The sequence below is a fragment of the Passer montanus genome, unplaced genomic scaffold (assembly GCF_014805655.1).
Source record: "Passer montanus isolate IOZ18808 unplaced genomic scaffold, ASM1480565v1 scaffold12, whole genome shotgun sequence".
NCBI classification, from domain to species: Eukaryota; Metazoa; Chordata; class Aves; order Passeriformes; family Passeridae; genus Passer; species Passer montanus.
The window spans coordinates 7643941-7669084 of record NW_024358722.1 but is presented as its reverse complement, the minus strand read 5'-3'; the positions used below and the strand labels follow the sequence as shown (position 1 = coordinate 7669084).

The following is a 25144-nucleotide window of genomic DNA, read 5'->3' as shown; positions in this document are numbered from 1 at the left end:
GGAAAACAATTCTTCATTGAAATTGGCTCTCTGCTTCTTCCCAAGCAGTGGAGAGATGTTGTCTCCACACAGTGTGTGTTCCCTGTGTACTGGGATGACAGTCTCTGGCTACAGAAGCAGAACTCTGTTTTTAAGCTGTGTGATTTATTTCAAGAAGCAAAATTTGGGGAGCCTAATGATCCTTGATTCAGGCCTTAAGCAGCATTTTGTCCTGTTATCACTTAAGTCAGTAGGAATGCTGATCCTAAAAGGCTTCTTTCAGAAAAGGAGGTTCCTGCCATAGCCATGAAAAGGTTTATAGCTATGGCTGTCAGCTCCATTTGCAATCATCTCTTCAGCAGAGTGCAGTTAACAGCTGTGTCTGTCCTGCCAGTTGCATCAGTGTTGATGCTGGTGAAAAACAAGGAATAAATGTCAGCTTTTGCTTCAGAAATAGAAAGGGATTAAATTAATGCAACTAAATGTCTGCTTTAGAAGTTTGGTATTTTTTCTTCATATATGCGTGTGATATTTTTGTTTAAGTACTCATTCTTAAAATACATTCTCTTTCATCATCCATTTCACAGTTTCATGAAGTTTTTGAAATACAGCACTAAACTGGACTGTCTAATCACATTGTCATGTCCTGGGCTTCTTAAAAAGTTACATGTCCAAATTCCTTGTCTCCAGTTTAAAACAAAGATAAAGCATGGCAGATACTAGGGTCATATTTTACTTCTTTGATACCTGGATTATATGGTACAAAAAGTGCATCCTATAGTTTCCATGTTCTATTTCTGCAATACATGTGGCTGCCGGTTCCTGGCCTGCTCACTCCAGTCCTGGAGATGAAATAAAGCAGAGGAATGTAGGAATGCATTTTGTGGTTTTTCAAGAGACCTCACCAAAGCACAGTAATCCTTTCAAAACCTTTCTTTCTCCTGCTCATAGAAAAAATTGCCTGTAGTTTAGATATTACTTGCCCACTTGCAAAAGAACTTGCAGAGCAGTCGAACTCAAGACCAAAGAGAAGGATCATCTTCAGAATGGCATGTATGTCAGAGACCACAGACAGAATTGCCTTGGTGATCTATGTTATACCTTTAAAATGACAGCAAGGATATTCTGTGGATAGTTGATCTAGATATCTAAAACCATTCTAAGGGCTTAAGTAGCTACTTATCTGGAGTACTAAAGCAAGGGCATGCATTACAATAATTTATTTTATTCTGTGGTTTGGGGTTTTTTTCCACAGAAGCATAGTATAATGTGATACATAGGTTGAAAAGACACTGAACTATTATTACTTTTTTTTTACTTTGTACACTTTTTCTAAATTTAAAAATGTTATATAATGGCTGAATATGAAGTTATAGCCAAGCTATTGAGCTAATTCTATAATGTGATTGTGTTTATAAGAACAGCATTCATTCCTACTTGAATTGCAAGGATTCTGTGTCCACACAAGTTAGGAAATTAGTAAGCAATTGCTAATAAAAGAAGGAAAAATAACAGAGAAAAATCAAGTAAATTATTATGAGCTGCCATCAGTTGATATCAAAGTCTTATGCCACTTGTACAGCTTTTTTCTGGCAGGAAGAGTAATAGTTTAAACATGAGAAGTTTATAAATTACCACACCAGAGGAGACCAGTTAATTCCAGTCACTGACACTAATCATGTACTAAAAATGAAAGAGAATGTGTGAGTTATGTCATGGGGGACATGACATAACTTCCCATTCTCAAGTGAAGCTTTCTGCAGGTACTGATCAGTCTGTCTCTAGAGGGTTTAAGATCGTCCTTCTTCCCTTTAGTATTTTTGGCTGAAGCTGGAAGTAGGTATGCTGAAAGAGAATCTAGTCCTTTAACACTCCCAGTCAGATGAAATTAAGAGCTCTCAACAATAAAGTGAAAGGGTTTCCTGCAATGAATTCACAGTTTGGAGTCTCTGAATCCTATGGTTTGGCTGAAACCTCTGAAATATGGAGTGCCAGAAGAAATAACCTTCTGAAAGGGGACTATCTTTAAAAACTTGGCTTTAAGAATTACTGTGTGTAATTGAGCAAAAAATTATTTCCAGGTACTGCCATTCATATTTTAACTTTTCCCTCCTTTCCCTCTCCACCCTGTAGTTCATGACAAAAAATCCCAACAAGCGACTTGGTTGTGTGGCGTCACAGAACGGGGAAGATGCGATTAAGCAGCATCCATTTTTCAAGGAGATCGACTGGGTTCTTCTAGAACAAAGGAAAATCAAGCCACCCTTCAAACCTCGGATTGTAAGTAACAGTTTGTATAACATTCAGAGAAAACTTGGTTTGGCAATTCTACTTGTTGGCTTTTCTGAGAAATGAGATTACCTGATGCAATGTTTTGAGGGCTGAAATAGTAACATAAAATGGCACTGAGAAGATTTCTTTGTCATTGCTTCTGTGAAGGTAAGTGTCAGGAATAAATATAATGCACAGAAAAATGTTCATGTTCATCCACATAAACCATGAGAGAGTTCAAAGCACCGTTTTAATTATATTCTGTGTTCTCAAAGATGCCATAGCCAGAAAATATTATTTCAGTTGATATATGCTGTCTATACTTTCTGTGTGAACTCTACAGTTCTGCGTTGCTGATGGCCACTGGATTTTGTAGTAAAACACAGACAAGAATTTATAAGGAATAATATTTTAAGTAAAGAAACTTGAAAAAACAGCTTCTTGGGGAAAAGAAACACATATTATGATTAGATAAATTTATGTACTAACATTTTCCTGGATAATAACCAAGTATTTCTATTTTAAAGAAATAAAAATCTGTTAAGAACAGCCCCACCTGCAGAAAATACGAAGGCCATGCAAAAATATTTTATTCTGGTTTTTCTCTGGATGAAAATACTTACAGTTAACCAAATGTCACAGAATGAATGTGGTTACTTTTGTGCTTACACACTGCAAAAGGTTAGCTTTATGATAAATCCTCTGAGACTGATTTGCATCTTTTGATTTCACACATTCCTGATTACAATGTTTGATTTCCTGTGAATATGGTCAAGGTTCTCGTTTGTTTCTTTCTTTCAATAGTTTACAAAGGTATTAAAAAAACCAAAAAGCAAGACAAATTAGCAAAATAAAAACCCTAGTTCTCAACTCTGAATGCTGAATTAAGTTCAGAGGTGAGGAAGTCCCCTCTGTTTTTGAAGAATTGCTGTATTTTACATGTAATGCCTTTACTTTGAGTCCAGTGAGATGCATTTCCCCAAATTCCTCGTGTAGATGGTGAATGTGGGCTGACCATCCAGAACAGGAGCCTGAGGCAGCTCCTCTGAATCCACTCTTGGGGAAATCTCCCTCTCTGTAGCTGTGCAGAAAAAGCCCAGAGGTCTTGACAGCTGTGATTAAAAGGCCTTATGAAGCTTTTCTAGGAGTAATAATAAGGTACAGTGTTGTCACATGAGGAAGGTTTTCTTAATGTTTTGGAGAATGGGAACCATCCAATGCCCTATGTGCAGGCAGACCCCACCCTGGGGGTGCAGCCCGTCCCTTACCCTGCTGCCCAGCTCCTCTCTGGAGGTGTGGCAAGCTTGCAGCTGCTGCCTGAGCTGATGTACAAGCCTCTGCGCTGCTGCAGGAAGTGTAAACCCCAAATTAACTCCTTTACTACCTTTCTGAAGCCTATTTAGTACTCCGGCTGCTTTCCAGTCAGGTTCCAAAGCTCTCAGCTGCACTTGAACAAAGTCTGTGTTCAGCTGAGTTGTGTTTGTGTAGCTCTTTTCTTGTTTTCACAATAATCTGGCCTTTCATCTCACCTTAATTTTTGTTGCTTTGCTCAATATTCATCAGAATTTCAAGTCATGATGAACTATTGCAAAATTATTTTCACTTTATGCCTGCATCTAATTTCCAGTTTCCTTTCATCTAGTCTGTTTATTGGCTGTTTTCCTTTCATGATCAAGATGCATAGTTCCTATGATGATAGGTGTTTTTTGAAGCTTTTATTATTTTTGTTAGTACTCCCACTGTGGCAGTCCTTAAAAGTCAGGAGGCATTTCATATATCAGGTGTTTTTCTTCATTGCTGAAATAAATGCCTTCTGCCTTCTCAGTGGAGTTTCTTTCTCTTTCTGGTAATTATTTCACTGCTGTTATATTGTAAAGCCAATCCTATTCCATTAATTCCTGTTGTTTTGTTCCTTTTTGTCTTTTCTGCTTTCTTCAGTGGTATTTTAGTTGAATAGTTCAGTTTCAGTAGTGGTTGCAGATTTTCAAAGTAGTCTGAAAATTGTTTAATTTTAGGACAGCTCTTTGCTCCTTAATAATTGTTAGGGTGATTTTATACATCCTTATTTACACTTCTGGTCATTTTTCTTTAGGCTACTTCTCTAATGTTGGATTTTCATACTAATTCTATGTTGTATATACCAAGTTTCTTTATTCTACCAGATTTGATTCCTGCAGTCTAGTAGTTCTGTATGCTTGGATTATGTACTCTGTGTTACAAGCATCTTACTATTTTTGTGTTCTCAGTCTGCACTCTCTAAGGTATCTTCCCCAGTGAATGGGTCCTATCAGCTTTTAATGATAACTTTGAGCATACCTTATACATTTATGATCCATCAGCTATTTTGTGCCAAGTATATAAATTTTACAGTTGTTTGGATTTTATTGTTATATAGCAATCTTTGAGCAAGGTCATACCTGAAATTTTTATTTGTCCTCTTAAAACTGAATGATGTATTACTTGGAAAGTTAGATGTGATATAGATCTAGGCTGGAGAGAAGTTCACACTTTGAAATATAATTATTAATTATATAATAATTCATATATTAATTCATTATGTGAAATATAATTATTAATTATTCAACTTCAGAAATGGCAAAGAAATTTAGGGCAGTAAATTTCAAGTGCTATAAAGGCAGTTTTGTATACTTGCCAAGCTAGACCAGATTGCACTCACTTTGAAAAATTGTGAGAAGAGGGAAGAAGGTGAACACTAATGAAATATGATTTACTTTAAAACCGTCATAGAGAGTTCTTCTCTAAATTCAGTTGTGAGTGTAGCATTTGAGATTCATTGATTCAGATTAACAAATGTAACTGTTCCATAGCAGTGGAATGACTATGGAAAAAAACATAACTAATACCTGTGTTTGGAACATTTTATGGTTTTTAACATCTTTTAGTATTAATAAAAGGCTGCTGATTATTTAAAAGTGACTTTAATGTTAAGAGAGGATTAAAAACATTTTAATCTTGTGTTGAGGAGGGCCTAGTTCTGTGAAAAGATCTATGAAAAGAGAGGCCAGATTACTAGTCAGAAAATAGACATTCTTGCATGTGATATGTGAGTGTTGGGGAAAAAGTGTACAATGCATATTGAGTCATCTGTGCATTTAAATTTAGTTTTGCATGCACATACAAGAATGCATATATTTACACAGGTAGTCTTCTATTTTCTGACCAACCAGTAAGATGACTAAGGGGGGAATATTTATGATTATATCATAAACACTTTCAAAATAAAACAGTACATAAGATGTGTTCAAATGAGCTCCAGGCAATGTAAAGTGATGACATTAAACCAGTAAAGTCATTAGGGAAAATGGTAAAACACTGAGGTCCCATCAGACAATGGAATAATCTGCCAAGGGAGGTCATGGAGGTGGTATTATGGAAAAAGCCTTGCTTCTGTTCTGCCTCACTCTTCTCAAAACACACGAGTTCCTTGATTAGCACAAATGGCTTGCTTTTCTCTTACCTACCATCCTTTCTCTGCCGTAATAAATTTTCTGAGGAGCTACATTACATGGTACTGTGCTTCTCCATGGTTCAGGTATGTCACTTCAGCTCTGCCAGCCTTAAGCCTGAATTTTTCAACTGTGCTTGGAAAAAAAAATTGCATGGATATTTATTAGCCAAACTTTTAAAGGTTTTTGTTGTTCATTTGTTTGGGTTTTTTAAATCTCATACACACAGTGGATGGATGTAATTATATTCCTTATTATACCAGAAATATACCATTAATGTCTTTCTAGTTTGTATATGATTTGATTATTCTAATGATGCTTTGGAAGCTGAAATTTCTTCCTGTGTCCAGCATTAGAGTGGAAATTACCAGAAGGACTTTGAAAAACTGATGTTTTTTGAAAGCTTGCAAGAGTGCCCTGAACAGAGAACTCATAAAAATAGCTGAGGTTTAGATTGCTAAACAGTGACAGAAGTGCCACCCTAGGCTGTCCCAGGTAGAGACGGTGGAAGCAGATTTGGTGGCTCTGAAACCTGCTGGGAAGGGTGTTTGCTTCTGCAGTTAATGACTTGGAATAGAGAATACAGAGGGGATAAAATGCACTGGGGCTTAGTCCTGTGATGCATGTTATCTGCCAACTCTTCTCATAAATCTAGGATCATAAGGCTTTTCAGTGGTAAAATTTATTTTACATATGTGCATGTATATGAATAAATAAATAAATAAATAAATGTTGTTCCATGTAGACCTATTCTAAATGTTAAGCTAGTATAGAAAAAAAGTCATACCTCTGGAGTATGTATGTTAGAAATCAAGCAAACTTTTGAGCAGCTAGACAGAAAATACTGGTTGCATCTAAACTACAGTGACCTTGCAGTGTCTTTTGAAGATAATTTCTACTGTTCTTAAAACCTAATTCTTAGAGCTTCACAGCGTGTCTTGAACATTTCTGAATAATATTATTCATCCCTGAATGCATTTGTGAATATGTAATTGCATATGCAAAAAGTACCATTTTAGTGGAGACAGATACCTTTTCTCCCAAGCAACGGTTGTGAGACAGAAAACACTTTGAGGCATTTCATTCCTCTGTTGAGATTTTTTTCGCATGTATTCTTCCTAAAATTTTATTCCTTTTGGAGTATGAAATTTCCATGATCGGTAGCCATAAGGCCAGGCTATGGTTTGCAACATAATTTATTGCTAAAAAACCATGAAGACCTTGATAGAATTCAGTAATTCTCTGCTCCCCACCTTTGTTTCCATGCCTATATTCCTGGCTTGGTTGAGTTGCTTATTTCCATGTTCAAACTGCATTTGCCATCTTAAAAATTAAAACAATGGTGAAGTAGATCAATTTCTTACCTAAGTTATTGATGTGGTGGTAAGTGGAGTAGATCCTGCTTGGTGGCATGATTGGATGATTCTGTCTATCCATACCAAATACAAACTATGCATTAAAAACAGTAATTGAAGCAAGTCACTGCTTTGCTTTTAATGTGTATTGATTAATTTTATAGTTCTAGTTCCATGCAATAAATATTTTGTGCCATTTCTGAGAGCACAGCTGGTCAGCTGAAAGCTTTCCAGAGTAAACCTGTGGCCTGCTGACATGTCAGCAAAATCAGCCAGCAAAAAAAGCCCAGAAACAAGTGCACAACTGGCAAAAAGATGTGCAGTTCTTGCCAGAGGTAAAGGAAAACTACTGCCTAAAATTTGTTACTCATTTGGCTGAAGTCAGTGAGCATCAATTTAATAGAATCATAGAATAACGTGGGTTGTAAAGGACCTTTAAATGTCATCTAGTCCAACCCCTCTGCAGCGAGCCTAATCTACCATATCAGGTGCTCAGAGCCATGTCCCAGCTGCCTTGAATGTTTCCAGGAATGGGGCATCTCTCACCAATCTGAGCAACCTGTTCAGTGTTTCACTGTCCTCATTGTAAGCAATTTCTTTCTTATAACTAGTTGATATCTACCCTCTTTCAGTTTAAAATTATTACTCCCTGTCCTATGGCAACAGGCCCTCCTAAAAAGTTTGTCCTCTTCATTTTTTAAGCCTCCTTTAAGTATTGAAAGTCCACAATATAGTGTCTCCCTGGAGTCTTCTCTTCTCCAGGCTTAATAGCCCCAGCTCTCTTTGCCTTTCCTTGCAGACATGCTCCAGCCCTCTGAGGGCTTTCTTTTTGATTTCTGTAGAATTAGACCAGCAGAGTAAAACCACTCTCCTATTTCTTGGTCTGTAGAATTAGACCAGCAGAGTAAAACCTATTTCTTGTTTGCATATGCTGCAAGGAGCTGTAACACAGAGGAAGCTCTTAGGTACTGTGCAGCAAGGACAGTCTCACTACATGCACACTCCTGTCCTTCCAGACTGAGTTTTCACTGTCAACCCTTGCAAATGTGCATGCCAACAGACAGACCTGCCTCTTTCATCTACCCTGTTGCTGATGTCAGGGTTGGGAAAATTTGAGACACTGTCTAAGATGTCCTCAAGATGAAAAAGCTGAAGAACTCTCAGTGAAAGGGTAATACAAAGCCTGGTAAAACAGATGTTTGTCATATGTATTTCTTTCTAGCAATTAAGCCAAAGTTTCATCACTAATAGCTTTATCAGTGCCTGTGGCAATCCATTCATAGTATGGCTTTATGGAGATGAAGTTAACAAAATAATCATATTACAATGATTCACTGTCAACATGCAGCTTTCACAGAATAATGCATTATTTTAATTTTGTCAATTAATTAATAATTTTTCATTTCCATTCTAAAAGCTCACTTTCCTCAAGAGAATTAGAGAAAAAATGAATGGGATAGACTATTGCAGAACTGTATCTTGCACTATGGAACAACAGCTGCTGCTGGCCTATTCATCTAATATGCCTCCCTTCATTTTGCAGCCTCTTCAATTTCTATTGTTACATCACTGAGAATATGTGTTGAATGGTTATATGTTCCTTCTTCAGTTCTGATTTCTTAAAGAGCTGATCAGGCAGCTACAACCAGAGACCCAAGAATTGCAAGATATACCAGTACCTCCACCAGATTTTCTAGAACCTCATTATGTGGCCCAGGCTGCATCACCTAATCTTTTCTCACTTTGATTTCCCCTCTGTTATAATCACAGGCAAAGTTTAGGGCCAGTGAAAAAATATGACTGAGAAATGTCAAAAAACAAGTGCTAAAGATCAGCCTGCTTTTAAATTGACTGAATGCTTAGGACTTCCCTTGGAAGAGTGTTCTTATACTATACCAGACCTCAGTGTTAGCAGATTTCCTCTCAGCCTCAATTTGCACCCTTCTCAGCTCCAGTAACTCTAAGATAATGATAAATCATTGTCGAAGTCCCTCCCCCCTTAGTTATCACTATCTGAGCCACATTGTCTGTGTGTAGTTTCCTTTGAGAACCTGAAGTCCCTTGTTAAGTCTTGACTTAAGGATGCCAGCAATGTGTCCTCTTTCAGTTTTGCACTGCAGCAAAGGTTTGAAATAAAGTCATTCCCAAATATGAAATTCTAGTCGTAGCCAATGATTATGGGTTACAACTGGAGTCACTGAGCACCATTAATTTTCTTTTCCCCCTCCCCTGAATGAGTGAAAAACTGGCAAAATTTTGGCAATCCTTTGCCTATGACTGAATGAGAAGCTGGATGCCCACAGTGTTTGGAAGCTGGGTAATAAGTAGCAAATACAAATCAGCACCTCTGGAGAGTCAGCTGGGCTGTTTGCACAGGCAAACAGGCAGACCTGCCCCTTGGGTAGGTGCTGCACTGAATGGCTCCTGAAAAATGTTTTCAATTAGAGAGGTGTGTGTACAAATTGCTGCAGCAACCATCTGCTTACTGTGAAATACGGCTGGAATCCTTAAAGAGGGACCACGTTTCTGGAGAAAACTTTCCAGTATGTTAGCCTGAAACATAAGTGCTATAATTGCAGATTCATTTTTGTACATGAGTGATAACAGGCAAAGATTTTTTTACTTTTTAATGAGGGATTTTTAACCTAGTGTTGGGAAGTCATGATACTGTTTTGGTGGGGGTTCTTTGGCACACCTCTACTTTTTTGTGACAATAGATTGTATCATCATCCATGCAGAATTATGACTTTGCCTTTACGCTGTGGGGAAGAAATCCTGTAAAATGCAGTATCATTCAATAGCACCACAAGGAACATAGGAAATTACAGGCCAAGTAAATTTCTTTTTGTATAAATGTTCTCTCTTTTCAAGTTTGCTTCAGTGTGAATGTCCCTCTTTAAGGTAAGGCCTTCAATATGGGGAAAATGTCAAGGTAGGTCCACTTTTAGGCCTAATAACCTTGAGGTGTCCCTTCAGTTTCATAATATATTTCCATTCAGTCATCAGTGCATGGCAATGAGCATTTAGCAGATGGGCACGCAAGGGGCTATACTGCATGCCTTTGCATGAAATGTTACTGCTTAGACACTGGGGAGTGATCTTGAGACCTCAGACCCTCATGTACCATTATTACACATTGAACATGATGTATTTCCCACTTGCTGCAGACATTTCAGGCATAGGAAAACTGTGGGCTTTCTTCTGAGAGTGACAGTGCATTTATTAATATTGATGTTTTAAAAAATGTTTAGAAATGGGGTAGACTCTCAAAATGGTTAACATACATCCTTTAAAAAAACTAAAGAAAAATGGATGTGGACTTTTGAGACAGACTTTTTGTTAGTGACAGTTATAATGGTGGAACTCCTACACTTCTTCTGCATGCTGCCCCTGTCACAGGGTATCATGAATCAGAATATTGAATTTTGGATGGTTCCTAGAAGTCATACTTTTCTGCTGCTGGGTTTAAGTGCTAGCCAGGTGGCTGCTGATTGAGAAGTATTGGTTGTTTTCAGGCAATGAAGTTCAAGATCTCAGCTGAGCCTGCTGCAGGCAGCTGTGAACAACAAATAGTACCATAGTTATGCCTGCAGTGTAGCTTGGACCAATCAGTCCAGTGGCTGGGCAGGACAGAGAAGTCTGGAACACTCCTGCCTCTTCCCTCAACAAAGTAAAAGACCTTGGATTTCTAAGCTTCAACTATCTTTGCACTTTGTGCAACCTCTAAGTTTGCCCAAGATGTAAGTATATAGCTTTTGAGGAGCCTGTGTGGATCTTAGAGAAATCAGAAGTGAGCTGATATTTTTAAGGGATTTCAGTGTTGGTTGTTTTTTTTTAATGTACAACGTTTTGTTTTCCCAGAATTTCTTATTCAGTTAGTCTGATTTTGTTTTTTTTTTAATTATCTTCAGTGTCAATGCCTCCAGCAGCTGTTTTTAGATGTGATTACTATAACACTAGAATTACGGAAGTTTGAAAGCTACTTCCCAGCACTGAAGGTTCCAAATATTTATAAGTTAAACAATTTTTGTTATGCTTCTTTTGATTCTACTGGGGATCCATCAGTATTTGTTTGGTTTTCTTAAGTCCCGCTTTTATAGCACTAAAATATTTTCATACTGGATAATTAAGTCCATATAACCATCTGTTAAGTGTACATTGTTAAGTGATGCCCTTTGGGATAGAGTGATAAGAAACCAGAGTGTACAGTGCTTTCCTTTTGGGCTTCCCCTGAAAAACAATAATTCTGTTTCACTTTCTGACTGCTTTAATCTCCAGTGCAATTTCCATGAAGTTATTTAAACCATTAAGTGAAATAATCTTATTACGTTCACTTGCATTCTTGTGTACATTCTCAAGAATTCACACAGAAATATTTTATTTTTATATTAATGTAGATAATATGTAATATTCCTGGGTTGGGCCTGTTCCTGATGTCAGTAAAAGCCAGTGGAAAAACACCAGGTGATCGAGAAGCAGTAGCATCTGGCTCTTTATCAGAAGGTTGAATTTATAAAAAAAAAATCATGACTGGCCTTTTCTGACTAGTCCCATCCCAGCTGGAGTCCAGTAAACATTGAGTATAAAAAGAGCTTTGGCTTTGGGTTTATTTCTCATGCAGAACTTTCTGTACTAGCAGTACACTATGCTAATGCAAGCATTAGGTCTTACTAGGGTGTTCACCCAAAATGGGCAGCAAAAATTAATCAGGATGTGTGTTCCCAGCTCAGCATACTAGTGCAAAACTTAATTCCTTTGACATATGCACTGCTAGGCAGAGGAAGGACTGAAGCAGCTGATGTGTAGCTACTTGTCTACAGCAGCAGGACAGGGAAGACACCTTTACATGGTAAGGAGTCCTAGCACTTCATTAGCTGCTGCTTTCCTCTTGTTATGCTGCTGTGCTGGCATAAGGGATTTTGTTACTGGGGAGGCACAGGCCTTGTACTGCTCCTCTCAACAGCATACTCCAGATGTCACATGCTTAAATCCCACGGGATGAGAGGAACACTCAAGTCTAAACACTTGAAAAAACCTTAAGCACAGATCTTGTTCCTTGCATGCCATAATCACTTTTGTGAAGGACCTACAGAACAGCAGCTCTCTTGGCTTAATTCTGGAGTACGGAAAAGAAGGATTTGAAGACCATGACTGCCCGTGACTCTTTGGAAGACTGTGATTATATTTGACAAGAACAAGAAAAAAGGGGGATTGAGTTTTTGCTGTCATGTCTGCAGTAGCAGCTTAAATTCCCAGCAAGATGGGTATCCCACTGTGCAAAAAGCCACCTAAGTGAAAGACAGTCAGGAGATTTTAGACAGTGACAGAGGCATCACAGCCCACCTATTGGAGACCAAAAATAGGAAGAAAACTAGATGAATGATGAAGAGAAAATTACTCAAGCTCAAAGCAAATCAGTAGCAAAACCAAGCATGTCACTACAAACTCTGCTATGTCATGCTGTGCTCTTTGAATAAAACTGTGTTCTAAAAATGGCAGTTACAGGGTCTGGAAGAAAGGTGGAAAGAAGATGTATTGAGAGGCATAAGTAATAGGCATTCATGCATAATCCTACAATACCTTTTATTTAGCCTATGATCTGTATGTGCATTAGTTAAAAAAAAAATCAGCATCCTCAGTTGTTTTCTAAAGTCACATACATCTTTATTTTGCTCTGTTTTTGTAAAAGCTTAAAAATAATCATTACACTTGAAAATATAATCTCTAACAATTCAAAGGTCTTAGCAATAAACCATCATTTTGTAGTTGTTTTACATTTGTCTTAGTTAAAACCTGCTATACCATTTTGCTGTATGAAAGCCTGTCATATGCATCCCCCACATCAAACTAATTAGCTAGAGTATCAAAGAGTATAAATTTCCAGAAATGTAGGTATTCTTACCAAAAACTGTGTAGCATTCCTACTGTATGGCCTGTAATGCAGACTATTTTAGTCTGTGATTGAGTCTTGGAATTTTGCTCCCACTATAGGTGGTGTCACACCTTTCAAGCTGTGATTTATTTTTTTTTTGCATCCAGCCTCACAATGCACATGTCAATGCTCCTTGATAGAGGAGGGCTCAGAATCACAAGATACTACTATGTAATTTCATGTCACTGTCAGGAAGGCTTCTATAATGTGGTACTTTTCTGTAAAGAAATGTGTAGGTGACTACAAGCAAAATAAAATGTTGGAAAGTCAGACAGTATTTATTCAGGATACATAGAGTGTCTTGAAATATTTCATTACATCATTCATCGATTTACCAACATCACAGTCTCCTTAATTTATTCCTTGTCTTTGTGATTGCTTAAAGAATGGAAAGTAAAATAAATTTATTGTTATTTTATAGAATATATCTGGTCAAATGCCTCAGTGCACAGTTAATCTATATTTGGATAACTTTGCCAGTGGTTTTGCAGATGTCTCCTGGAAGCCACTGAAATTCTAGGAATATGTGCCCTAGACTTACCAACCTGCCTCACTTTTTCCTCTGCTTTGCAAGTCAGCTCCGTTGTCTGGATAGTCCTTTGTGCCAAAGTGCCCGGGATCAGGAAGGCCAAAAGGCTCCTACATGTGTATTTGAGGACTCACCAGCAGGTGGTTCAGCTCATAGTCACAGATGCACCAGCCCTGATTCCTGTCACTCTGCTATAACAGTGATAGAAATGCAGTTTCAGGAGAACGACACCTTTACAACAGAAAATGGGCTAATCTTGGATGTGTGCCAGGATGTAAGAGGGAAGGTGAAGAGGGAAGGTGACATGAAGCCTTAGAGCAGCTGGATATCAATGGAAGCTTGCCAGTATAATGTGAGTTAGAGATACACACATATAAAATCTGCATTGCAGAGTAGATCATAAGGTTTGCAATAGGAATCACACTGTGCAGGTGAAGGGTATTTTCATATGACAGTCCATTACTTTCTCTTCTTGTCTTTCCTCCCCTTCCCAAGAAGAAATATGAAATGGTTTCTCATGAGGGTAAATCTCTCAAAGAAGCCTGCCTTAAGGGGAAGGCATAGTGTAGGAATTCAGAAGTTGGCACTCTTTCCCTGCAATTTTTTCTCTTCAAAAAATGCATTCTGCCATAGCATAGCTAATGTGCAATAGCTGTGTGTCACAATTGAGTCCTAATGGAAGCAAGGCCTGAGAAGAGGAACACGATGGATTTTGAGAGCAAAGGACTAACCACAGATGGAAAACTGGTGCTGAGCACCCCTAAAGCTCCTGTGAAATCTATCTCCATCCAAGTTCTGCACGGAAATAACTGTTGTCGTGTAGCAATGAGGCTATGAACAAAGGTTTGCTATTTATATAGCATTTTGCTGTGTATAACTTTAGTGTTGTGTACTCAGGGTGATGAGTATACCCAAGTAGGGCCATAGAGGACAACAGACTCACAGGGACTGCTGGGAGAGGTTTATAGCTCAGACCACAAACACAGGATAGGTGTCAGGGAGCCTGCAGGGATTTGATTTTGTTTGCTTTGCTGTTTGTTTTGTGGTGGTGGTTTTGGGAGGCTCTGGTTTTGAGGAAGTCTGTGTAAAAGTGAGATACAAAGGCTGGCATTCTGGCTGTGGAGAGATTAAATGTTTATGCCCTTAATTGTTTAGGCTATTCCTCCTTCCTAGTTGACCCATTTCACATTCCTAAGAAAGGGAACACCATTTCAATATAAATGTGCCTTCAGTTCAGTGTGTCACAAATGATCCCTTTTTAAAATCCATTGTTTTGTGAATTTGCTTAGTGTTTATTAAATATCTGTGTACTTCCATAACAGATTAAAGTATGGATTGCCTAGGTTGACATGCTTTTCAAATACTGTTTCACTATCTATTAACATCTTAATTGAATGGGGATCTTTCCCACTACTCCTTTCCCACTACTTTCCCTTAATGTGGTGTCCTTTACCTCTAATGAAAGCATAGTCTAGGATAATGCAATCTCAGCCTCTGCTTGGAAGTAATGAATGTTGTTATATTTATAAAAGCTACTTGGATTCAAAAGCCTTCTTATCATCATAAGCTTCAGTTGAATATATTACAGCTCATGGCAAATGTGCTGTCACTGTTCCATGTGTGAATAGAGCAATTAACAGGCTGTGAAAATTTAATAACTTATAAAGTCATTTTGATAACATGTCTTTCTTATCTTCTGAAATCACTCAAACTATGAAATACTTCTAATACTGATACAGATTCTCAGGACATGCAAATACTGTGAAGAGGCATCCTGAGGATAAACTGAAAGACACGCCTGAAGTGTTGTGCTTCTTAGCTCATTTCCTTTAAAATATTCATACTGCATTTATTTATAAATAACATGAATTATGTGCAAAAGTGAGTGCTCATTATAGTTAGTCTCAAATATTTAGAAACTACTACACCTCTACAAAAAGAGATCCAATCAGTGATGAAAAGTGATCTCTGCCTGTGCTGTGGTTTTTGTTATCATAATAAGGAGAGGTGAATGAGAGGACAATGACATGTGAGGTTAGCCACATAACCTTGTGCTTCAAACCAGCTGGTTTGATGTCTGAGTTTCCCTTTGTCTTGATAAATATAATCTGAACATCTTATCAGCAGTGAGGTAAATACAAAATGTTTGAGCTTTTATCATCCTGATGGAAGAATTTCTTCTTGATGATACTGTGTCAAACATGGGAATCACTTATTACTTACTGAAGCAAAATTCTGGATAAAATTAAGTGATATCAATACATATGGCAAAGTGTGACTCTTGCTGCATGTCCCCTTCCTGCTGCCCTGTGTCTCTGGAGCTGCACACCAAAAGCTGCAGCAGCCTCCCATAGTTATACCCAAACAGCATATTGTGAATTTGTAGGACAATCAGACTAAAACACAAAACCCAGGCTTTTGTGGCAGTGTTGTTTCCTAGCCACCACCTCCATCTCTTTTTTACCTTCTCTGCGTAGCCTTTGCAGCTTCTGGACAATGCTAGCACAGTTATGAGAGCTGTTGAGCTTTCAGTGGACCCTTTCAGTGAAAGGGTTTCAGTGATTTTCTGCAAATTAAATGAAAATAAGTAACAGACTAAAGAGAGAGACTTCTTAATGTCTCCAAACTGGAGAATTAATTTTATCTTTATTAGGCAGAAGAGAGTCCACTGAGCCTCTTGGCCTCATGACACATCTGATGAGTTGTCCATGCTTCACTGAGTTCCCTGGTTTGGAACACCTGCTGTCAGGTGCCTTCTTGCAGGATTTCTGTGGCTTTTCACTACCAAAACATCCCATCATTCACATTTGGTTCATGTAATTAATGGAAGGAACGGCAAGTTTTAACTTTCTGAATGTATTTTCAGTGATAAGAACATCAACTTAAATTTCTTTTTTCACTCTTGAAATTTATATAAAGTCATTTAATAATCACTGACAGACAAGGTTGGTAATCCTTGAAAACATTGAAAAGCTTAATAAGCAGATTTTAGTGGGGTTTTCTTAAGCTTGAATTTTTAACTGCAGGTAGAAATTGAATGTTTTATTGAAATGGCAGTGAAAACAAAAATAATTCAGAAACCCACCATTTAATGTGTGCTTATTAACAGCATCTTTTTATAAATATGGGAAGAAATCTGAGAATAAAAAAAGCATTTTGACTCAAATAACCCAGTAGTTCTTTTTCCAAAATTGTACAGGCCTACTGCAAAAGCTGATTAAATGGTGTTTTATCAAGAGATAGCCTTTTATAGTTTCTGATATTTTTATCTCTTTGAATAGAATAAAACATGATTTTGACTTTAAAATTGTCATCCTTGATGGCTGGTAGTTCATATGTGTTTATTAGTTCAAGTGTTACATCTAATCAGATTATGTCTCCTAAGTCACACAGTCACTGCTCAGACAGGAGACCTCTGAAGCGTTCCCACTGCTGGGAAAATCAAAAGATCAAGTGGCCAGCATGTGTCCTGCATGAGAGGTAGTCACTATTCCTTCTCAGTACCAGAGATTTTCTGCTGGTGGAGCAGCCATCTTTCTGATGAGATTTAGAATTGGAATTGTCTTTTTTGGTCATTGCAAGTGCAGTGTGGAGTTTGGCACCTACTGTTAGGAGCTTTCGGGTAGCTGCTGTGCCCCTGCTCTCATGTAGCCAAAGACAAGATGCTTGGGTAGTCTAGAGATTAAAACAGGAGCAACTGGAACCTAATGGAATTTCTGTGTGTTTAGCAGGACAGCTGTAGTTCTGGGTGCTCTGCTTTCCTAGTACTGTAGTTTCCTCAGACATCTGAAATTGAAGAGTGTAACCTAGAAGAAAGTCGGAAAAGTTCAAAATAATGTGTCCCAGAGTCTTAGGAGCTGCAGGCTAAGTAAACAGAATCCCACCCATATAATTACTGCATTTTAAATTATGCATTTAGCAGCTAGTCTAAACATTTTTCCTTTTATCTTCATTATTTTTAATGTTCAAAGTCGGATAATAGCTGCACTCTGTTTCATATATCCTCCTTACCTTGCAGATCTTCCTTCTTTTCTCAGCTTCTCTGCTAGGAGACAGGCACAGCCCTTCATCCCTTCATCCTGAGCCCTCATGATGCAACTGTGGGATGGTTCATGCTCTTGGCCTACAGAGTATTCACAGTGCAAGCACATTAAAATAGCAATAGTAGCAGAAATGTGGCCAGACCTGTTTTGTCTTTGAAAATGAAGCCTTGAAAAATAGTCATAGCTTCAGGAAGAAAGTGCCTAAGTTGCTAAGGAGGGCTTCTCAAATAAATCTTTCTGTTGAAAAGAAGCGCTTGTTATGAGTGCTATCTTGGCTTAATTGACTCACTTTTGTTCCCTGTGATTTGTTTAATCTCACTTCATCAGCTGGTTAGTTAGAGACCTGTTAGCATATCCTTGCAATCATAGATTGCTCCTTGCTTGTCCTCTTAAATAAATTGGGTGATTTTCATCTATGCTGCCAAAACTACATGGAATTGTTTATAAATCAGAGAAAGTAAAATCTTCTATTTCCTCCTTTGGTCTTGAAGTCATATTTTAAGACACAGTAGGCTTTTAAATCTAAGTAAATACCTTTGGTTATTGTTTCAGAAATGTTTGGGATTCCCTTTACATACACCAATGTTGGGACCCTTTTTTAGATGTACTCTTCTGTGCTGTGTTTCATCCAACACCTTCACAAGTCATAGTGATTTCTGAAATAAGTAGCTATGGGGAATTAATTGTCCCAATAGGCTTTGAGGAATTTGTCAATTTACCCTTTCAACTTAAGCAAGGAAATAATACTTTTCACAAATATGTTCAATATGAAAACCTGAAAATAATATATATTCTATTTGTTTTCAGCTACTTGAGAGTTTATTTGCCCTTGATAGATAGTAAAATTGTGAGGGTAGTCACATATCTTTTACATATAACTACAGTTCTGAATTTGAATTCCACTTTTTGCAAATACTCATTTACCTTCTTCTGCTTTAGTAAGTATTCCTGTGGCAAATTAATTGTGTGAGTGTGTGAAAATACCACGGTAGGACATGGAGAACAAGAAAAATGTAGACACAGTTGCAGTGTAATGCTTTTAAATATTAAGATGGAATTTCATTTTTATTTTGCAGATTTTACCCAAATTACTTGGGAAAAAACTCATAAAGTCTAAAGCCATGTCCCTCATGCATCTTATGCAATTCAGAGTTACATGAGTCACATACATTTCATGTCTGGTCTTTATGTACAAAGTAAATATTTCAAATGTAAACAATATAAATATATTTTATATATATATATATACATATTTTTAAGTCCATATCCCTTTCCTTTTAATGGAATTCTGTAGATAGAGGTTGTGGATTTTCGTTCTGCACTTAGAAAATACTTGGTTTACGAGTGACAGTCTCTTGCATTTGCACAGACCTTTCTTTCCCTGTATCTATAAAGTTCTTACAGTGTAGGTGAAGGTTGCTGTGACTATTTTACAACTGTGAGAAAGAAAATGTTTAATGTCTCAGTAGAGCTGATGAATAAAAAGCATTTTTATGCATATATATATATATATATATATGTTATAGGAAAGTTTACCTACATTGAAAGATGGTATATATCCCATTTTGAATATATTAATATATTTATAATGTATGAATTTTTCATTTTATTGTTTTACTTTGCAAGTCAAAGAGCTATTCTTTTTCCGGTATCATTTAATCTCAGACATGGGCAGGAGGATCACAAAGCTCATTTTCAATGTGTCAGTGTGCCTCCATTAAGGATCACCCAGGTAATCACTAGTTTCCATGACACAAAGAGAAAAGAAACAGCATAAAGAAAAATGTTTGTTCCAATTCCCTGAACCTGTACATGCCTGAAATGTTCTGCCAACATGGAAAACATGAACACTGCAGGTTCAAAGGAATGACCATGGAGAACATTTTCTGCTGTAGCCTAGAGTGTTTTTTTCAAGTAAGTGGTCACAGATAGTCACTGTCTTGAGTGTCATGAGGACAGGAAATCAGCTCCCCAACTCTGTCTCTCTTAAAATCTCTTGTCCCAGAACATGAACAGCTGCACTTTGTTGGCCCAACTTTGCTGAAGGAGTGAGAAGCTTTAGACCTGGGAAAAATCCTGATGTCATTGAAATAAAGAAAAGTGTTGAGGTGGATTTCTCTGGAGACAGGATTTCACATTTTGCATGGTGCTCTCAATTACATATGGCTGCATTAGGAAATCTGAGTTGCCAATGTTGAACTCAAGGGTTTTGGATTAAGACCTGTTGGAAGCTTTACCTCAGATTTTTAAACATTAGTGTAGCCTATATCACTTGTAGTGATATAAAGAAATGGTTAACTCAGACTTGAAACACTGGGCTGTGTTTGGGGGAAATCAATTAAATCAGTTCACTCTGTGACTCTGAAATGAGATATGATTATGTTCAAATCCAAGAGAAAACAGCCATACCACCTACTATGCCAAAGCCTTTTTAAAACTAGTCCTAATCTCAGCTTCCTGCTTTATCATCATACTGCTATTCCTTCGCCTGTCAGAGACTGTGAGTCTCTGGGACCTCATTTATAGAACTGCTTCTGTGGCCTCTCCTAAACTCATTTCTACTTCTTGCTCCTGTAGCTTCTCTCATATGTCTGTTATTATTTGTGTGAAGTAGCTCCTCTTTTATTTCAATCATTCCAGAAAATTCAGCCTTTCAGGGGGGTTGGAGAGGAGGGAGAGCTCGTTTTATTTTATTGTGCTGTTTTACCATTCACCTTATTTATATTTTTCTTCTCAGAAAACCAAAAGGGATGTAAATAACTTTGATCAAGACTTTACACGAGAAGAACCAGTATTAACACTAGTGGATGAGACAATTATAAAACAAATCAATCAAGAAGAATTTAAAGGGTTCTCTTATTTTGGAGAAGAGCTACTGCCATAGACAACGTTAGGCTGACGGATGAATGATGCTACAAGAAGTGATTCTGAAGACATCATCAAATTACTGAGACTCAGTAGATCAAGAACTACTTCTTTTACCCTGAGCCCATATCCCAAGTTAAAATATATATTTATTGTTTTTTTCCTTTAATCTTCTGACCTGAAAGCACTCTTAATTTCTGTCTCACAAAGCAATGCAAAATAATTTTGTATCAGAAATTGTGGATGTAACACACTGCCATATATTTGCAACTTTTCTTTTATTCCTAAGAATAGGAATTCCCAGAGGACAAAATTGCATCTTTTCCATAGGAAATGAAGCTATGCTATTGAAAGCAATTTAGTTCTTCACGTTCTGTAATCATCACATATAATTAAGCTAAGAAGGTGGGAACTGTCTCTTCTGCAGTGGTGGTTATGGTGAGATCTGTACTCAGATGCTCTTTGGAAAGCAAAGTCTGCCTTCATGGAGATGTAATCCTGAATTATTCATTTTTTGTGGAGAGGTACAAGCTATGAAGTTGTCCAGAAAAAAAAGCACATCAGTTAAGGCTTTCACTGAACTTCCTCATACAATGTAAAGGAAGCTCTTAGGAATAAGAGACAAAAAGATAACTGAAATTTTATTTAAAGGAAGATGCTACATGGATAGACATTAAAGGGCTAAAGAATAAAAAGCCTACAGTACTTTATATATAGCCATTTTACTGTTTTTCAGACAATTTGGTGTACTATCCATGTTACCAAATTTAATATACTTTGAAATGAACCGTTAATGTGACGGCAAGCTTGCAAATGTTTACAGTTAATTTTACATGAAAAATTAATTATAAACATTAGAAATTTGCCTTTTCCATAGTAGCTAAGTTGATAAATAATTTCTTATTTATATTTATTTTCTCAGCAGTGTGTTACTTTTGCACACTTTTACAAAACCATAATACTACTGTGTTTGTTGGGTTTTATGTTTAAAATCTAAAGAGAAATCTGCTTTTAGAAGACACAAAATAAGGCTACACATGCATTATGTGGAGATGTGTTAAAAAACTGAAGATCAAACATTCACAAACTGACATTATTGAAAGCTGTAAATTGGGGGTTTTTTTGTGTATGAATTGAAATGGTAACTCATGTGGACAATATTACTAATGTGAAGTTACCTCCTGTAGATACGCAAACAGTGTTATGTACTTATATTTCCAGGAGTACCCTGTGATTTGGTTTTGGTTTTAATCTTTTTTTTGTTTTCTTTTTTTTTTTTTTCGTGTACATGTATCGCTGAGGTCATTTTATTATATATTTTACTGGACTGAGTGAGCGGTCATTGGAATCCATTTTAATTGTTGCACATGGATTTCCAGCTGCACAAAAATATATATACTTGTGATTGGCAAAGTGGCACTAAAGAAGCTTTTTTGCCTTTTGTACAGGTGAGATTTTGTATATAGTGTTTGCTGCAAGGCCTGTGGAATTCATTGAATATAGAGGTATCAACTGCTGCATGTTCAGGCATACTATTAAAATGTTAGTCTATGAAAGAATAATTATAATAATGTCCATGTGCAATACTCTTGTATGTGTATTGGTTCAAGTTACTGTCAGAAAGATGAGGTTTTTGTTATAAAAGACGTAGACATATATTAAGCTATACTAAATCTCTTGTATAGTTCTCTTCAACTCTATTATGACATGATAGAGCTCAGAAAGAGAAAGGAATGTTACAAATTGTGGTGGACAAAGTGTGAATCATTGGCTTTAAGAGATAATCTCGGTCTCAAGCAGATGAGTTAGTTTGTGTCAGTTTTGCATCTGGCTGCTCATAGCCTGTTACTGATGACACCATTCAGTTCCATTTTGTTTTGTTTTTAAAACTCAGGTGTAATTATTATATATATTCTTATGATTATTTCAAAATATTAAATATTATGATATATCAATTAATGTGTTGTCTGGCCTACAAGTGTAATAAGGATCAAGCCTTTAGTTTAATTTAATTTATCTTCAGTAATCTTTTGTACTGGGAAAAGACTAGCTTCTGGAGCTGAGTACCAGCACAGAAACATCTTAATGATTGCATCATCTCAATGTTTAAATCTCTTTCTCTCTTAGAAATATATTGTAGAGCTGCCCATCAATTTGTGTCTCGCCACTGGCTCTGTTTATTTCTCATCACAGTTAGCTTTTGACATCCAGGCAAGAACTGATCACAATGCTAAGGCATTCTATTCCATGGATGAGTAGACTGCTAGGAAGGCAAGGTATGGGATTGTGCACTACTGTTTGTCCAACAAGGGGCCTTTACACAGAGCTCTGAGCATTTATTTTGAAGGAATAAAAGCATCCCATAAAGCTGTTGTGCACAAGCTAAATAGTCTTCATTCCCCTTTCTAACACGAAGATAATTAGCAAATGTTGGTATGTCAAGAGACCTCAGCACCTGCAGTGCTGGGTAGGATGCTAAGAGAAAAGTGAAGGAGATAGAAACTATTGCATGGGCAGATATTTCTTCCCTGTGAATAGTTAGATCCTCTGCCTTGGGTTTACATCAGAAGGTCTGTCGGTTACCTTGAACATTTTTTAAAGATAACTCTTAAGAAAGGACATTCTGTTACATTTCTGCCTGTTGTGTAGAATCTTTTCTGTTCCTTCTTTGTAAAATGAGTGCAAAATGCCAAAATTATTATTCATAATAATAATTGTAAAGAATACATTGTTTCTTGGTTTTCCTCCCAAACAGACTTTAAAAATGGAAATAAATTTTTCTCCATAGGGTGAAAAATAATTCTCTCCAAATAGGCCTAAAAATTACCTCTTTTTAAATTATGTGCAGAATAGTTCTGGCTAAATATCAAATGTATTCAGTTGGGGGGTATGGGTTTTTTTATTGTGAGGATTTATTTGTACAGAATTTTTTTCTTATGGATGTAATTTGAATCTCTTGCCACTCATTAGTGTTATTTCATCGTAAACATTATTACTGTGCCAAATGTACTGTATTCAAAAGGATGTGAATGTGTATTGTTTTGGAACCTAATAAATACAATGATGTTAAATCTTATTTTTTTCCCCAAAGTTTTCCTGAGTATTTCCTAATGAAGAAGAAAGATGAAGAATTAATATTTTTCCTGTTATGTGTTGTACAAAATTTGAGCTTGTCTTTTAGGAGTGAACATTTTGCAAAGGAAGGATTTGCTAACAAGAGCCTCACCTGTGAAGCACTAAACACTCCAAGAAAAACACAGGTAACAGTGTGTGATCACTATTTTTCTTGGGTAATACAGCATTTACCTCAAAACCACCATAGAGCTGAGTTTACATATTTTTTCTGCTTACTGGCTACATCATGTTCACAGAGTTCTGACTGATCCCAGCATTCTGCTTAGCTGCGTTGTTAAAACTCTTTTCAGTAGGGCACTTGGAGTACAAACACATTGCACTGCTTTAGTCTCTCATAGAATTGAATAGAGGGATTAATAGTGTGCATAAATTTAGATACGGGTCATAGAGCTTATCAAATTATTTAATTAACTTAATATGTCAATTGACTGAATTATTTTATTATTTCATCATATCTCAGTTATCACCTTAAATATTTTCCAGTTCCATGGTCTGAAATTCTTAACTTCAGTAGATCAGCTATCAGCATACTCTGACAGTAAATCCAGTTAACAATCTCCAGTTAGTATAGCTAAGTAGTAGGTATTCTAACTAGCTGTAAAAAAAATTAAAATTTTAGTTGTGTTTTTTGTTCAAATTGCAGCTTTTGCATAAACATCAATTTTTTTTTCTTTATGATGAGTCTTCTCAGTCACTGAATGTGTTTGGTGCCTGTGAGCATATTCCAGTTCCTGTGTGTTGACAGCATTAGCATAATCATTGTCACACAGATTTTACCAGTTAAATAACCATATAACTTGGATTTTCTGGCTGTGTGTGGCAGCCTTACAAGCATATGAAGACTTAACTTCATCTCACAAACAATAAGCATCACTGGTCTCCTAACAGATCAATTCATGTCATGTTTTCTTGTAATGATGTAAAACTGGTATCTGTTAGGAACAGTTTTTATCCTTGCTGAAGAACTGCAGAATTTGAGAAGACAACAGTCCTTTCAGTTGCAGTCTCATTGGCTGTCCATGTTATAAATTTGGTCCTAAATGTTCAGGAAGAGAGTGTCAGCAGGAAGTATCTCTCTGCTTCTGTGGCCTTGCAGAGACAAGAGCTGTCAGATCATTTTATAATCAAAAATATTTTGGTTATAAAATCCTGGTAGTCTAGTAATTTACATGATGAAATCTATATGAAACTTTCTTTTTATTAGTTTTGATAATCAGTTTTGAACAATCTCAACTTCTGGCATGCAAAAACGTTCTGTGGGAAAGAGCTACACTACTCAACTAAGAATTAGGTTTAAAATTACCTCTGTTTGTTTATTCTGACCCAATCATAAGTCCATTTCATGCTGCCTGCGTCTTTATTTGAAAGGATAAATAATTTTTTGCTATTCACCTTTTCTTCATGCCACTCCGAATTTTATAGATCACTGATACATCCTCCCTCAACCATTTCTCTTTCTGACTGAGAAGTCTTGCCCTGTCTGTCAAAAAGCTTCCTCAAGACACATCCCATATTTTTGGTCATCTGTATCAACTTTCACTGAATTATTTCTAGTTCTACTGTATCCC

At 36.9% G+C, this 25144-nt stretch overlaps 1 protein-coding gene across 2 annotated transcripts in view; it reads left to right on the top strand.

Moving 5' to 3' along the window:
• The window catches only part of PRKCE (protein kinase C epsilon), a 286207-nt gene extending 262690 nt beyond the window's left edge, over positions 1–23517 (top strand). The window contains exons 14-16 of one of the 2 annotated variants that reach the window (XM_039697892.1): positions 2113–2259; positions 9944–9973; positions 20314–20444. In XM_039697892.1, coding sequence (XP_039553826.1) covers positions 2113–2259; positions 9944–9958 — 162 coding nt within the window. In that variant the 3' untranslated portion in view covers positions 9959–9973; positions 20314–20444. Of the gene's footprint in view, positions 1–2112; positions 2260–9943; positions 9974–20313 lie in introns of both variants that reach the window. The other variant, XM_039697891.1, reaches the window with a different exon arrangement.
• Positions 23518–25144: the final 1627 nt, after the last annotated feature.